General features: G+C 34.6%; 2 protein-coding genes across 3 annotated transcripts; one reads left to right on the top strand and one right to left on the bottom strand.

Moving 5' to 3' along the window:
* Positions 1–6,066: 6,066 nt before the first annotated feature.
* LOC140045420 (uncharacterized) lies at positions 6,067–11,253 on the bottom strand. Of its 2 annotated transcripts, XM_072090302.1 has the most exons (3): positions 11,232–11,253; positions 9,541–9,706; positions 6,067–9,192 (listed from the first exon to the last, which is right to left on the bottom strand). In XM_072090302.1, exon 3 carries the CDS (start codon positions 9,174–9,176, stop codon positions 6,879–6,881), a length of 2,298 nt encoding a protein of 765 aa, XP_071946403.1. In that variant the 5' UTR covers positions 9,177–9,192; positions 9,541–9,706; positions 11,232–11,253; the 3' UTR covers positions 6,067–6,878. The 2 variants fall into 2 exon arrangements, with proteins under 2 accessions (XP_071946403.1, XP_071946404.1); XM_072090303.1 differs by having other exon boundaries at positions 6,067–9,702.
* Positions 10,034–14,946, top strand: LOC140045421 (uncharacterized). Its single transcript, XM_072090304.1, has 3 exons — positions 10,034–10,136; positions 11,304–11,462; positions 11,949–14,946. Exon 3 carries the CDS (start codon positions 11,968–11,970, stop codon positions 14,092–14,094), a length of 2,127 nt encoding a protein of 708 aa, XP_071946405.1. The 5' UTR covers positions 10,034–10,136; positions 11,304–11,462; positions 11,949–11,967; the 3' UTR covers positions 14,095–14,946.
* The last annotated feature ends 37 nt before the right edge of the window (positions 14,947–14,983 follow it).

Genomic DNA, 14,983 nt, shown 5'->3' with positions numbered 1-14,983 from the left:
GTGAACATTTTGTACAGATTCAATCAGATTGTAATATGGAAGAATGTCAGATCTTAAGTTCAGAATATTTGTTTTTGTATCATTTTTTTTAAATCTACAACCACATAAACGACAGAGACCTGTCATACAAGAAATATGAACATCCATACCTTTTTACAAAATATTTACAATACATTAACATACAAATACCATCTCAGCATGCAGCATTAGCCTAGGCTAGCTTGAAAATATTGAGCAAGTTTAGCAGTCAATTTCTACGATTTTAACCATAACAAAATTGTTGTTTTAACATATGTTGTTGATAAAGATGGAATGAGTCGGTCTGCAAAAATTCGGAACATGAACTGGTGGCTGTCACGTAAAACAGACGATCGTATTTAGCGCCCCATTATTCTAGGTGGCGCTGTTCATATAATTTGTTTATTCGAAACAAAAGGCGATATACAATACAAATTGCACCAAAACGAACTTTTTCTTTATTTTTAGTTTTAATATGCTGTTTATAATACATAAAAGTACAAATTTATTCAAAGAATTACGTTATATATAATATCAGTTTTCTAATATATACAATCTAGTACGTCTAATAATATAAACAAATCGACGGCGTAATCGCAAAACTCGCTGGTCACGCTCTACTGATCACGCAAGCTGAATAAAGGTTATGAGAATGCGCCCTCTATAGTACAGTACTTTTTGTCTGTATCGCCTATAGTTGAAGACAGCGTGTTCTAACGAAATTGGTTTTGTTCCTGTCCTTCTGTAAATTTATGTCCGATATCATCCTGTCTGGCAACCTGATACCTATGATTTTGCGAAGTTGCTGTCTGTGAAATGTGTCAAGTTTATGTGCTTCTTCTTTATATGGACATGATGATGTCATATCACTACCATATTTGGGCATATCACTACCATATTAATTGGGTACACACACTAGTCTGATAGTGTAGACAGAGCTTTAGGTATGTATTGATGAATAAGAGCACGATAATCAAACCAACTGAATTGCATGGGGTGGGGGGGGGGACGGTTTTTCATTATATTATTAAGGGGGAGAATTGTTCCCATTAACTAATATTAAAATATTATTATTATTATTCTATATGTGACAACTGGTGATAACAGTGTCCAACATGGCACACAAATAGTACGGTACAAGTATGAAAATAGCAATGATAATATTTTCACTAACTTTAAGAACTTCGAAAACAAATTTTGACAGTAATAAAGGTTCAATAGAGAATAAAACCACAAGGCTATGGCAATGTATATTACAAGTTTGGCGTATGTGTCCAGTAAATGGGCATTCACATAATGCGTGAAGCTCGTAATTGTCTAACTTTTATATTATTTTATATCCGTATAGAGAAACAAAGTAATATGTATTGTCCTGTCCGGCATCTTCGTCCTCGCCGTAGTTTTAATCGCTATTTTAGCCCTTTCTGGCGTATTCGCATAACTGATGAAGTAAAACCATGTGCTGTCGTTTACTAGGCTACTCTATGGACAAAAATATGCCACATTGGGGCTTAGATGGAAGAAAGGTACATAAGAGTGCCAAGAAAGATACAAACATACAGTTAACGAATGCATACCAATTACCCTATCAAGAAGGGGTTTAATCCATGCTAGTATAGAGGGAACATGTACGTACAAGACTCAATTCAAGAAGGCTCATAATGTGGTCTGCTCAAGGCTCGAACGTATTGCATTTTATTTTGATGTAATAAGTATTACAGCAGCAAATATAATCATGTGCAATTATTTTAAAACATAAGCACGGGTTAGTATAGATCTATTATGATAATTTGAATTAATTATTTATATTGTAATTATAATTATATTTTACTGTATTATACTGTGTATTAGTATTACCCAGGGAATAATTCTTTCATTGCAACAAAATGTTATCTACCGCCCTCTATAGAAAGGATTTTTATGTCCATAATAATAATAATTATATAGGGAGGTTTCGCAATCTTAAGAATACGATAACGAAAACGGATACGTCACGCACAATTATTCGTTTTTCGTAAGCCAGTAAAAATCGCATGGCAACGAAATATTAAGGGCGCCATCCAAAATATGACTGCGATAAATTTGAGCGAAGTGCAGCAGGTACGTGTGCGTGGTGCTTTGCTGTCTAGGCCTAGCGTAACATAAAGCGAGTGAGGACTTTAAAAACTGCTATTTATATCAAAATTTACCTGGCATTTTAGTAAATTACTTTAGTAAATTACTTTCAATAAATCTATAATTATATTATAATCATGAATCATTCCTGATTCAAATGCAAAATGTGCAAAATAGATCAAAAACTATACTCGTTTTGTAGTTACGAATATGACTGGTGATATTCGTCAACACGAATACGCTTTATGAATATGAAATGGGCATCAGCTCAAAAGCAAAGATTGTATAGCGCCGCTACGCGGCGCAAGATAGGTAACTGGGTGAGACCTTTGTAATCCATGGACGCCATTCCGGCGGACAAGTTTGAACCGGAATAAAGTCGTTGTCAAGGCAATATCCACGATGTTTCGGTTAAAGAACGAAGTTGTCTAACCAAACATATCAATGTAAACACACAGAATTAATCGGAAAGTGTCCAGATCCCAAAGAAACTTTTATTTTACTTTGTTTCCATAATTTCTTCCCTTTTCCAAGAATTAATCATAAAGATGGTTAACCACAGATACTTCGAGGCGGACCGCAAACTTTAAACCATTTACATTTAAATCACAATAATAACCTGTCCGGCGGCGATTTTTTTTTCCGTACGAGAGTTCCTCCATCGGTTCGTTTCGGACTCAATCGACTCTCTTCGGTATTCGGTAAAGTCAGCTCACTGATGCGTGACAATATAATACAATTTACATTTACAAACCGCGAGCTAATACTTTCACACAGGCTCTCATAATAGTAAAATGAATCTACACTAATACGAGTTTTGATGACATTAATTAATAAATACTAGGCCTACTTAGTAATTACATTAAGAACCCAATAGCATATTGAAGATATTTAGGTCTACGACCCAATAGTAGGTCGTATCAGATATTATTTTTTAAAGTTGAACGACCTTTTGTCACGAACGAGAGGCTCTTTTCTTATCGTTTATGGTATTGTAGCTAGCCCATGGCTAGCCTAGCCAACATAGCCAACCTTGTGTAAGCCTATGCAAGGTATTACTTTTGAATTTAAAATGGTTATGTACAGTAGGAATTCCTATGCACAGTGTATGTTTTTTATACCTTTTAAAATAATATTATTAAATTAATATTTGTATTGTAAGGTAATGGAAATTTTACGTTAAAGGTGTACGTATTAATTATCCCCAATCTGGAAAAATAAAGATTTCAGACTTTTAATATAGGCAATTTTGGAGTTTTAATTAAGTTATATTATAGGCCTACAACTAATATTATTGTTTATTATGTGTATATGTAATTTGGAAAATCATAAAAAATACATGCAAAGTAAAAAACATTCAATTACGGTACTGACACGACTGCAATAGTACAAATACATTTAATAATACTGTAACACATTTTCCAGGAAGCTTATAATTATATGTGATACTATCATCTTGTCATGAAGATGGGTTTTCTGTATTCCATATTCTTGATTTATTTTTTTTATTATGGTTTCTGAAATAAATTTTTTTTTTAAATTGTTCATTTTATTTCAAAATTTCCACCGGCCAAGATTAAACGCTTTATAAGCAAGCATGTGTTTCTATACATTACAACTTACAAGAATACATGTTACTAATACTAATAGAATACTAATACTAGGCCTATAATAATAATATAATATATGTATACAATTTTTCAAATGTTACACTTAAAAACCTGAAGAAAATTGTAATTTTCTTGATAAAAACATCTGTTAGTGTTACTTCTGTACATATAATTTCTAACCTACTACTTCATTTTATTAAAATAAAAAATAGTACTGTCTGTAGATGGAAATGTACTACATTGAAGCACACGTACGTAGGGCTAGGCTAGCTAGGGCCAGCCTTGCACTTGCTTGTGACGACCAACAAAGTGCTGCTGCTGTGTGTGTGTTACTGTTTGTGAATCTGATGGTACATACATTGGTTTGTGGCTGCCTATACAGTATTATATTATTAAAATTCTAGGCCTATTATTATTATTACAATGACGTTCAGTATGTACTACTATTAATATTTATTATTATATTTACAGTGAGTATTAGTGTTAGGCCTCTAGTATATATAAATCTGTCACTCGTGCAAAAAAGCTGCTCACGTTTTGTCTTGTGGTTGCTGTCACGCATCAGTGAGCATCGGTGGCTTACCGAAGAGTCGATTGAGTCCGAAACGAACCGATGGAGGAACTCTCGTACGGAAAAAAAAATCGCTGTCCGCCCGAATGGCGTCCATGGATTTACTGGGCGCGTAGTGTTATAAGATAGGAGCTTGGCAACAGTTACCTATCTTGCGCCGCGTAGCGGCGCTATATAATCTTTGCTCAAAAGTTTCACAAATGTGTGACGTATCCGTTTTCGTTATCGTATTCGTAAGGTTGCGAAACCTCCCTATTATGTTGCTAAAGCTCTGTTTACACAAACTAGATTGACAAAAACCAAATATGGTAGTGATATGACATCATCATGTCCATATGGGCACATCACATTTTGTTGTCACATAAAGTTTGATAGTGTAGACAGAGCTTAATACAGTATTTCTCGGACATATAGTATTATTTCTCAGATCAACTATTTATTACAATGTTTTTGAGTTGGAGAAAATTCACTCAATAAAGGACATTTTATTTCCAAATATGTTATCAAATTTGTGTTACAACTTATTTTGGCGGAGTATGGATTATGCAAATTTTATAAATATTTTAGGAAAATTATAAAAAATTTGTAATTTATCTTTGACTACCAAATGCACAAAAATTAATAAATATTTCATAATAAAACTCATCTCTTCATCAGAACCTATTTCTTCTCTTCAAAATAAGACCAAACTTGACCATTATGAATGACCGGTTTCGAAATTATGAAGAAATTAGTAGACTGACTCATCCGACGATGACCATATGGGGCCTAGGCCTATCGGGAGCCGCCCCGAGAGCGTCGTCGCCGCTGTTTGTTCACCGGGAATGTTAAAAAAAACATCCCGAAAGCGACTTGGAATTCGCGATTCTCACGCGCACCGGCATCCCTCGGGAGCTTAGTCCGCTGTTTTAGACGTGTAGCTTGCAGAAAATTTGACGAAAATGCGTCGAAAACTTATGAAATTAAAACAAGTTTGGTATCAAAATGTTTGTCAAAAGTTATGCTTCAATAAACTGACCTTTGCGCAGCTGAAGTTTGAACAAATATTTCATGCCCATAATGCATCTGACATGTCAGGGTTCATATTACAATCAAAGGTAAACAATATGGCGCGGCCCTTGTGAGGACATCTTCACGACTTTTCTCCGGTAGAAAAATCACATTTTTACATGGAAATATGACGATTTAGACACTGTAACTGATACATAATCTTTATTTATTATACATTTATTGTATACAAGCTTCAAAATAGTGATTATTAGAAATAAAGATGGATTTTAGACGATTTTACGTTGTATGTTTAGGCCTAGGCCTAGATTCATTCAACGCGCCTGTCGCGTTTCGAACAGCGTGCTTCGAAAAACGGTTATATTTTCGAATTTTATTTTCAAACTAACTTCAACAATTGTTTTTATATATTTAGAAGCATATTTTTTTAAAAAAAGTTGTGAATATTTTGTATAATTTGTTGTTACGATTCATGCACAGCAAACTGCGCATGTAAATTCGATTTACTTTTTTGTTGTTGATACAGTAATTTGTTTACAATGACCTTGACTTTTAACCTTTTGAGCGCTTTAAGCGCTTATCGTGGTGAATCGGTAAAGACTAATTTATGCCCCTAGCTTCTAGGTCACTTATATCTATTATATAAATATCTAACAATCGTCTTTACATATATATGGTATGGTATGTAATACTTTTTATGTATAAAATCAAATAAAAAATGTATATTGAATTCTTAGTGTTTTTCACAGTTTCTATAATGCTGGTTTTTTGTGCCATTTTTTATGCTTACAATTATTGTTTTGTTACAAATTTATTGTATGCTGCAAGGTGTATCAAAATAAATAAATGTTTATAATTCAAATGTTTGTGTTTTATCTATCCATATTAAGCAGCAGTCTATTTTAGCTGAGACAGTTAAGCAATAATATGGTTACAAGGGTTGTACACCTTATAAGATAAACATATATAAATATGACCTGAATAACATTAGATTAGTTGCAGCATTTCATTTTTTAAAACAAAAACATTTATTGATTATCAGTTCACAAAATACAAAAATGAATCTATTCTTTAACTTTAAAAAGATGAGTTTCCTCATTATATATATAAAAATGTTTGTACAAATACTGTATATTAAGTCTGGACTAAATTTATTCTAAACCCAAATCAAGATTTCAAAATTAAAACTGCTGTAAGCAACAAGGAAAATTTACATTTGCAAGCATAATAGAGAATTAAAAAAAAACAGCAGGTTATTTTTATAAATTCATTTGCATAGAGGTTCACTTGCATTTAAAAGTCATTTTTTATAAAACAGGCCATTTGCTATAAATCATCATTTGCATAGGGGTACACTTGCATCTAAAAGTCATTTGTATAAAACAGGCCATTTACTATAAATCATCATTTGCATAAAGGTCCACTTGTATATAAAAGTCATTTGTATAAAACAGGCCATTTGCTATAAATCAGGCCATTTGCTTTAAGTCATTTGCATATTAAAACAGGCAAATATAAGTACCTTTGCATAAAATAATTGACAGATGGTTACAATGTTAGATAACCAAAGTTTGAAATGTTCCATTAGCCAGATATTCTTCAATGTCGCGCCGGATACATTTTTCACGAATCTTTTGTCTGCTCTCTTCTTCCGCCTTATTTCGTAGAATTTCCTGAAAAAGAGGTACAATACCAGCAATGACAACTCCTGCAAATAGTTCTACTTGCTGGTTTAAGTCAGTGAAATCTTCAATAAGCTTTAGAGTAGAGAAACCAACCCAGATTACTAGACTCAGAATCAGGAGTTGCATGATGACAGTCAAGATTTGAATCCCTGTTGGTCTATACTTCTGAACAATCAAGTCAAAGAGAGTCTTTTCAATAGCAGTTAAGCCTTCGGTGTCTTGTCTGATTACTGGTAAAGATGTGCTATCACTTGATGGTGCTGGTGCAGGAGTTCCATTTGAAGGAGTAGGGGTACTAGTAGGTTGTGTGTTAGGGTCAGTTGAAGGTCCAGTTGAATGTCCAGTTGAAGGTCCAGTTGACGTACCAGCATTCCCACCAGCTTGAAAGTCAACAACAGTAGAAAGAGGAATGCAGGTATTATTTATCTGATCTGTACATTGTGGAAAAGATGGAAGTTTATCACTAGAAACTTGAACCATGTTATCTGTGATTAACTCATCTAGCACCGATATCACTTGCTGTAAAAGAACCACATATCCTTTGTAATAATCTGTTAACGTCGAAATGACGTAACCAATCACGATGACAGAGACAGCAACAAAGACGCCGGCAGTACCGGAGTTCACCAGTAAACCGATGCAGAAGTAACATACAATACCGGAGACATATGCAAAGATAGATACAAATTTTCCCAACAGAGCAATCTCGACGAATAAGAGACCAAAAGAAGCTGAAATCATCAAAACACGATTGCTAAGTTTCATATTGTCATCAATCACCCATATTTGGAAGAAACGTAACATGCAATAAAACAACGGGATAGAATTAACTGCAGTGCCAATGGTGTAGATACATAGGAACGGTACAACGAGAATTGCTGCCACGGTATACTGTAGTACCTTGTTGTTTATGAACGACAAAGACTTCCAAAACCCCTTCAACCCGTGCTTCCAATGAGAAATCGATACGGCCATCTTTGTCCTCTCCTTCACGACAAATAAAAATCTATACAGGCCACTGTAATTATCTTTTGGAATTTTCAAATCTGGCGCGAGATTGAACTCTTCCAGAAAAAAATGATCTCGCATTATTGACTCAATGTACTTAGTTTCAAACCAGTTTTGACAGTTCAACCAGGTTATCATCAGAATAACCCCAAAAATAAAATACACCAAATTTACATAAATATTCCAACCCCAAAATGTACTCTCTTGAATCACTTCATTGTTAAAAATCGCTGCCCAACGACGTGTGAAATTATCGCTGTCAGAGACATGTGCAATGATGTAAGGTATGTATTGTAAGAAAGCGACAAGAACCAATAGTACAAGCCAACGTGAAACAAAAACAAAAGTATATTGATTTCCCTTATAAAACATCAAATACTTAAAACCCATTGGTAGATCAGTTCGTATGCTCAAGTATTGTTTTTCGTTATCAACCATTGGTTTCACACGACAAAAAAAGGAGACGAAGAACAAGTTAAAATAAAAAGTGAATACTACACTAATCCAGAAAAAGGTGTCCAGCCAGAAATGCGTCACGAAATTACTAAGTTCCACTGAACTATCTTCTCCTGATATTTGCCAGCATTCAAAGTATGTACTGCCCTGAAGAAGAGTGTAATAACAGGCAGGCACTCCGTAAACACCTGATACGCTGAAATTATCGCGTGTTAGCTGCCGCTCAATGCAAACGTCTTGTTTCACATTTTCATCGCTTTCGAGTTGTAGCAAAGATTTTGCAATAATGTTTAATTTGTCCTCGTTGTCAACATCAAAGAAACACTCGGGTATTGATGTGACGTTTAAGGAGATGTGTTCCACACCAGGAGTTAGAGTTCCAAGTGACAGGTATTCAAAATCAAAAGGAAATGTCGAAAGGAGTTCACCGATTTTCCCGACAGCCACAACCCAGTGGTTGACGTCAATCACTGTTGTATTTTCGTAAAAATCCATTCCAACAGAATCAGAAGCATCAACAAAAGATAACAATTTTATGTTGATAAAAACAGCATCACCTTCCAAGAGTTCTTGCAAGACATCTGTGCCATCCATCTCCAGTAGACAGGTAGTGTTATCGGATTGGATCCTTGCAGAGATGTCTCTGGATGACGTCACAATACACATGGCTGCCACAAGAAGTAAGATTCTCCTAGAGCGTGTCATGATCAATGCGTAAAGACTGAAAGAAAAACCTCAATAATTTTTTTTTTAACCTCGTGGAAGTACTATTTGTATCTAGCATTCAATAAAACTTTCCAGTTACACATACCATGGAGGTATATACCTCCATGCACATACTAGTATTATATAATATATCCTATGTAGGCCTAATTATCCCATGTAATTATCCATGGAGTATCCCATGAAATTATCCCATAAAATTAATCCTGGCTTCATTCATTCTTCTTACATTCAGTGGCGAGAGTACTAAGGGAAAAGCCCAGTTTTTCTACTGCAAATCTTCACAGCCAGCAACTGGCCTGGTTATGTCTGAACCTATGAATATTTAAAAAATGAATACACTTACCAAAAAGTCAAACAAAGTTAACTTATATGCGCTTTAAATGTATTAAGTACGGGATGACTGTAAACAGACTTACAACCATGACATCCAAGTTTGTAAACTGTTTAACTGTGATTGGAGATCATTCAATAACCTTCTACCTAAGCTTGTAGCAACATCAACTTTCTACCTACAGATAAATAAAGTCACCAATTTACTTTGTGTGCTTCTTGCATGAATGAATAATATACAGACTATGGGAATGTTATTATGAGGTGTATGATCTAATTTGGCCTATCCCATTTGAGGAAGTCTTAGGGATAGTCTTGTCAAATTAAAGTTTTCGACAGGGATCACCTCAACAACTAAGGTGGTTTAATAATGGCCCTTATCTTTTATACTACATTATTCCAAAACATATGGTACTTTTAATTGGTGTAAGGATGTACAAGGTACACATTGAGGTCAAAGTGATTGTTGCCATGACAACTAAGTAGACTGGTGGTAGAGTGGAGTATTGTTTCCATCCAATGAGGATGGTTCTGTTTTTTAGTCCACATCAGTTTACACATTTGTACAGCAGACAGAAGAATGTTGATTCACAGTAGTGCTTATATAAGGTATAGTATGAATTGTTTCTAAATATCATAGAAAAAATAGGTAAATACAAAGAAAAGCACATGGTATTTTAGAGAAATGAGAACATTTTCCTTTGTTTGAGCATGATGGATGCTGTATGAGCCATATACATAAAAACATAAATAGGAAGTTCACTACTATACACTACACAGTCACAAACAGATATGTCATCACTTTATATAAATGTTTGTGTTTTTATCTCTGTGATAAATTCAAGAGGACTGCTGGTGTAAGGTAGTTAGTTAGCCCATGATTTCGTGAGGTAATTTCCCGATTGATCGTAATCAAAACGGTACTGGGTATGGTCTACGTTATTCTGGTACAGCCGCTCCATAATCTCTTTGCTTTTCTTCCTTATATCTATATTTTTTAATTTATACTAACAGATATCTTTTTTAATATAATAATAAAAATAACAATAAAAATATATCAAAACAAATTATTAAATAATATTTATCGCATAATATACAATCTACGATAATTTAATTAATTGATATAAAAAATGGATTAAATAAATAATATCATTTGAGTAAAAGAACAAATCACACATCTACACATAATCAAACATCGTATACTCTATCTCTAACAATTTTTTCATCTTCTACCGACTAAAGCCGAAGTATACGGTAGTCGTTATCTCGGAACCGTTCTATGGTTACCACCAGGTAGGCTTACTTCATCAAAGCTTCTATGAATGGATGTACTGGTTGGGAGCAGAAAAACTAGTAGACCATACCCAGTACCGTTTTGATTACGATCAATCGGGAAATTACCTCACGATATAATATATAATATTATATTATAGTTCCATAGTTAGCCTGGTCATACCAGCGAGGAAATGAGTATCAAGTTACATATGTTAGAATATACTGTAATTAGAGACACATAATAGAACATTGCATTCATAGCAGATGACTATTTCTATTTTTAAAAAGACATAAGTCTACAAACATAAATCAAGCAAATGCTTTTGACGGAGGCATAAATTAAATAATAAAATCTCAGTGAGTATGAATCTGGGGTTAAAAATGACAGCAAAGTTAGATGGATTAAAAATAAAAAAGTTTGTTTCTTACCCTACAAACATGTGTTGAGAATCTTAAAATGAAAACAATAACTGAGCAAAATATTTTTCTTTTATTCTTCAGGAAGGAAATCCAAACTTCCTGAATGAGCTCTTTGTACCAGAGAGATCCAACTCCACTAAATTAAAAAAACAGTAATACACCAACTACCACGCTTTGTGTCTGTCTGTAGCTAGCTATCCAGAGAGCTAACTACCGCAAGGTAACAAAAAAACTATCCAGGTAAGGTTTCAAATAATAATTATAATATGACATATATATTAGAACACGTGACCTTGTGATACTGTATATGATCACAATATTATTCTTTTTTTTAAAGTTTCAGTTTTTACTTTAGGACAAAATTTAATACAGTACTTATTATTATATAGTATATACTTATATATTATAGCTGTAAACAGTTACTTAAACATGACAAGTAGTTTAAGATCTACTTAACAGTATTATATATTCATTGTACAATTTACAAATACAAAGTAGGACCCCCTTTAAGGGGTCAACCTCAGAACTCAACAAAGGAGTGAGTCACTCATATACAAACATTCAAACATTAAGAAATGAAGGATCCATGATTTTGAAAGTAAAAAAAGTAAACAGAAGTGCTGAACTGTGATGCCCTCTCTATAATGTTTATACATTTAGCGTGGGGACCTGGGCCGGCCTTCCAAAGCTACAATAACACTTGAAATATTTCTATTTTTCCCCCAGGTTTACAACAATAAACACAATGTTGTGCAACGGTATCACCTGGTTATTGGTTTCTATGGTAACCTTCCATCTTGGATCAACAATACACGTACCCATTCCAAGTTGCCACATCAAGATCTACGAACCAGAAAGACTGACGCAAGCTGTCGAAAACCGTAAAACATTTATGCGAGTTAAATTGAACTTTGCCGAAAAGATTAATTTACAGAACGATTCTGATGTCGTGGATGCGTATCACTGGGTTTGGGTCGTGGGAAGCAAGGGAAAGTTCCTTCTAAGTCTACCGTTTGACTTCCCTTCGCTGTCCCTGGGGACACTCAGCCTCAGGATGGAAACGGTTAGACTGAATGCGAGTTTTCCGCAAGATTCGGATTGTTTTAGAATGGCAGACGATGCGGTAAAACTCACTCTTATTGCAAAAGCGTTGTTAGAAACATCTGACGAACCGATACTAAGCACCTCTGAGGTTTGTCTGGAAAAACACGATTTAGTGAACACCATGTTCACGTATTATAACATACTTCAAGGCAGCATGCTTTACGAATGTTGGAACCATAATTCAGATAATTCTCTCACTAAATCACGATCTTCGCGATCTTCACGTCCTTGGATGAAGACGATTACACTACTCGCTTTCATAGTATCGTTCTATTTCCCATTATTGCTGAAATACGTCTTGCGCTCGCATCCCGAGAGTAAAATCTACCAGGGAAAACAGATCAAGTATTTAAGTTTGCTAACAGACATACCGACAGGACCGAAATATTGGCTACTCTTTAAAGGGAACTCAAATAACTATGTGTATATAACTCGCTGTTTATTTTACCTGTTCTTATTCATTTTTCTACAATTTCTTCCATATACTATAGCGTTTACAACAGATAAAGAGGACTTTTATTTGAGATGGGAGGCAGTATTGGAAAATGGAAAAACAACCGTTCACTGCATTGTATGGTACGTTATATCAAACACCATCTTCACCATATTTGTGGTAGGCATGTTGTACACATTACACCACAAGAGTGATTGGTTCGAGCGAATCTTTATAGAAGATTCTCATGATCGCACAAGAATATCTTTAGATTTGTTTGATCTCCCCGAAGCTTTAAAAATTCCGAATGATTCGTATTCAGGCATGAAACGGTTCCTCTATGTTCTCCAGGCCCGAGCAGAGATGCTGGTTAGGATTGAACTTTGGAAATCAGGATACCACGGAATTCAGTTATTCTACCGGTTTTTTACCATCAAGCTTGGAAAACATTGGTCTATATTGATTATCGTAACATGTTTTGTTCCGTACTGTGCCGGTTTTTTACTCATTGTTGCGTTGAACTGTATTCCATTTCTGTATTGTTTCATGCGTATGTTCCACGTCTGGCTAACAAGTACGCAAATTTCAAAATCTCTACAGCTGATGCTGCTCTGGGTGCTTTTTATTTTTGTAGAAGTTATCTTGTTGGGTAAATGCATCACGATTTTGTTGTACATTATTGAAATTATTGGTTACACGTTCACCGGTATCGTCATATACGCAGGCGCGCTAAGTAGGATTTACGTGTATGCTATTGGAATTTTCGCTTACATTTTAACAATGATCAACAGTTACACACAGCAGTATTCAGACCTTTTATGGAACGTTTTAAACACCGCGGAAAAAATTACCAAAGAAAATAAAGGTATCGAAAAAAACCAAAATATAGATCATCCGAATCGAAATCTCGTTCATTCAAATTCACATGTGATCTGTACGAGCCAATCGTTTCCTTTATTTAACCGGAGCATGACTTTAAACCCACCACCAGCCGTGATCCTCAACTCGCATAACTTTTTGTCTATTCGGCAAGATATTTTCGAGTATATTACACAGAGGTACAAACCCTTCTCTGTTGAAATAATGTCAAGGGTCATCAAGGTATTTGTTTATTTAATGACATTGTACCTTGGCTTTTCTACTCTAATCATGGTTAATCAATTTCAGAAGTTGTCGATTGTCCAGAGCCTGTTCGCATCTGCAGCAACTGTTTGCATTTTTCCGTTTTTTTATTCCATACTTGAATCCAAACAAGCAAACCGCACTCAGGAGGCCGTTATGCATCATATGATTAGACGAGATATCGAGTCGTTTATGAAAGAAGATTTTGATTAAAATGATGATGTCGAGGTTGGCACAACAATATTCCAGAATACATGTATTGATAAAGATCAGACATTGTAAAAAAGATTTTGTAAACAAATCAGTTGTACTAGCCTTTTATGTGCTTGTTACATACTTTTGTTGATATGTATAGTCTACAGAAAGTTGTGAATTGGGTGCCTAGAAAACTAAGACCTAAGATCTTGGAAAACTAAGATCTTATAGTCTTAGTTTTCTAGATCTTAGTTTTCTAGAAACCCTTTTTGAATTGTATTAATTTCCACAAACAAAATAACAACAAATAGCTTTATTGTTCCAAAGTTAAAAAGTTTTGATTTGTATTTTTTGTAAATGATTCTTAATAAAAAAATAAATAAAAATGATAATCATTGTATTCTATCAGCACAGGGGTGGATCCTGGACTTTTAAACGGAGAGCAGCGCTAACATATAACATTAATATTTTGCCACTAGATCACAAAATAGTTTTAGTTATCAAGTGGGTAGCACGACTCCCTGGATCCGTATCTGCTGCTAAAATCCATCAAGGAAACTTTACTTTTACATTTAATTTAGTGGAGAAATAATTAGAAAAAGCCAAATTAAAAATAATCAGTGAAAATGAGGTGGTGGAAGTTAGGGCATGTTCAGAGAATGAATCCTGAATGCTTTTCGTGGATGCCAGAAGGAAAGCATCGGTTGGGTCGACCATTTTAAAACAACCTGGGGGCGCACATTGGAGAAAGAAAAAGACTCGAGATCATGGAATGAAGCTAATGTTGAACCTAGAAACAGAATTGACTGGAGAGAGCATCTTGTAGCCTTAAGGGAAACTTGGCCGAAGAGGATAAGTAAGGTAGGTACTAAAAACCAACACGAAATCTTAAAAACCAAAGATTTGT

Source organism: Antedon mediterranea, chromosome 3, assembly GCF_964355755.1.
Source record: "Antedon mediterranea chromosome 3, ecAntMedi1.1, whole genome shotgun sequence".
In the NCBI taxonomy this organism is placed as follows: domain Eukaryota; kingdom Metazoa; phylum Echinodermata; class Crinoidea; order Comatulida; family Antedonidae; genus Antedon; species Antedon mediterranea.
This window is presented reverse-complemented; position numbering and strand designations above follow the sequence as displayed.

Bases quoted from the DNA above. Each gene is read 5' to 3' on its own strand.
- LOC140045420 (XM_072090302.1), bottom strand. From the start codon at position 9,176: ATGACACGCTCTAGGAGAATCTTACTTCTTGTGGCAGCCATGTGTATT.
- LOC140045421 (XM_072090304.1), top strand. From the start codon at position 11,968: ATGTTGTGCAACGGTATCACCTGGTTATTGGTTTCTATGGTAACCTTC.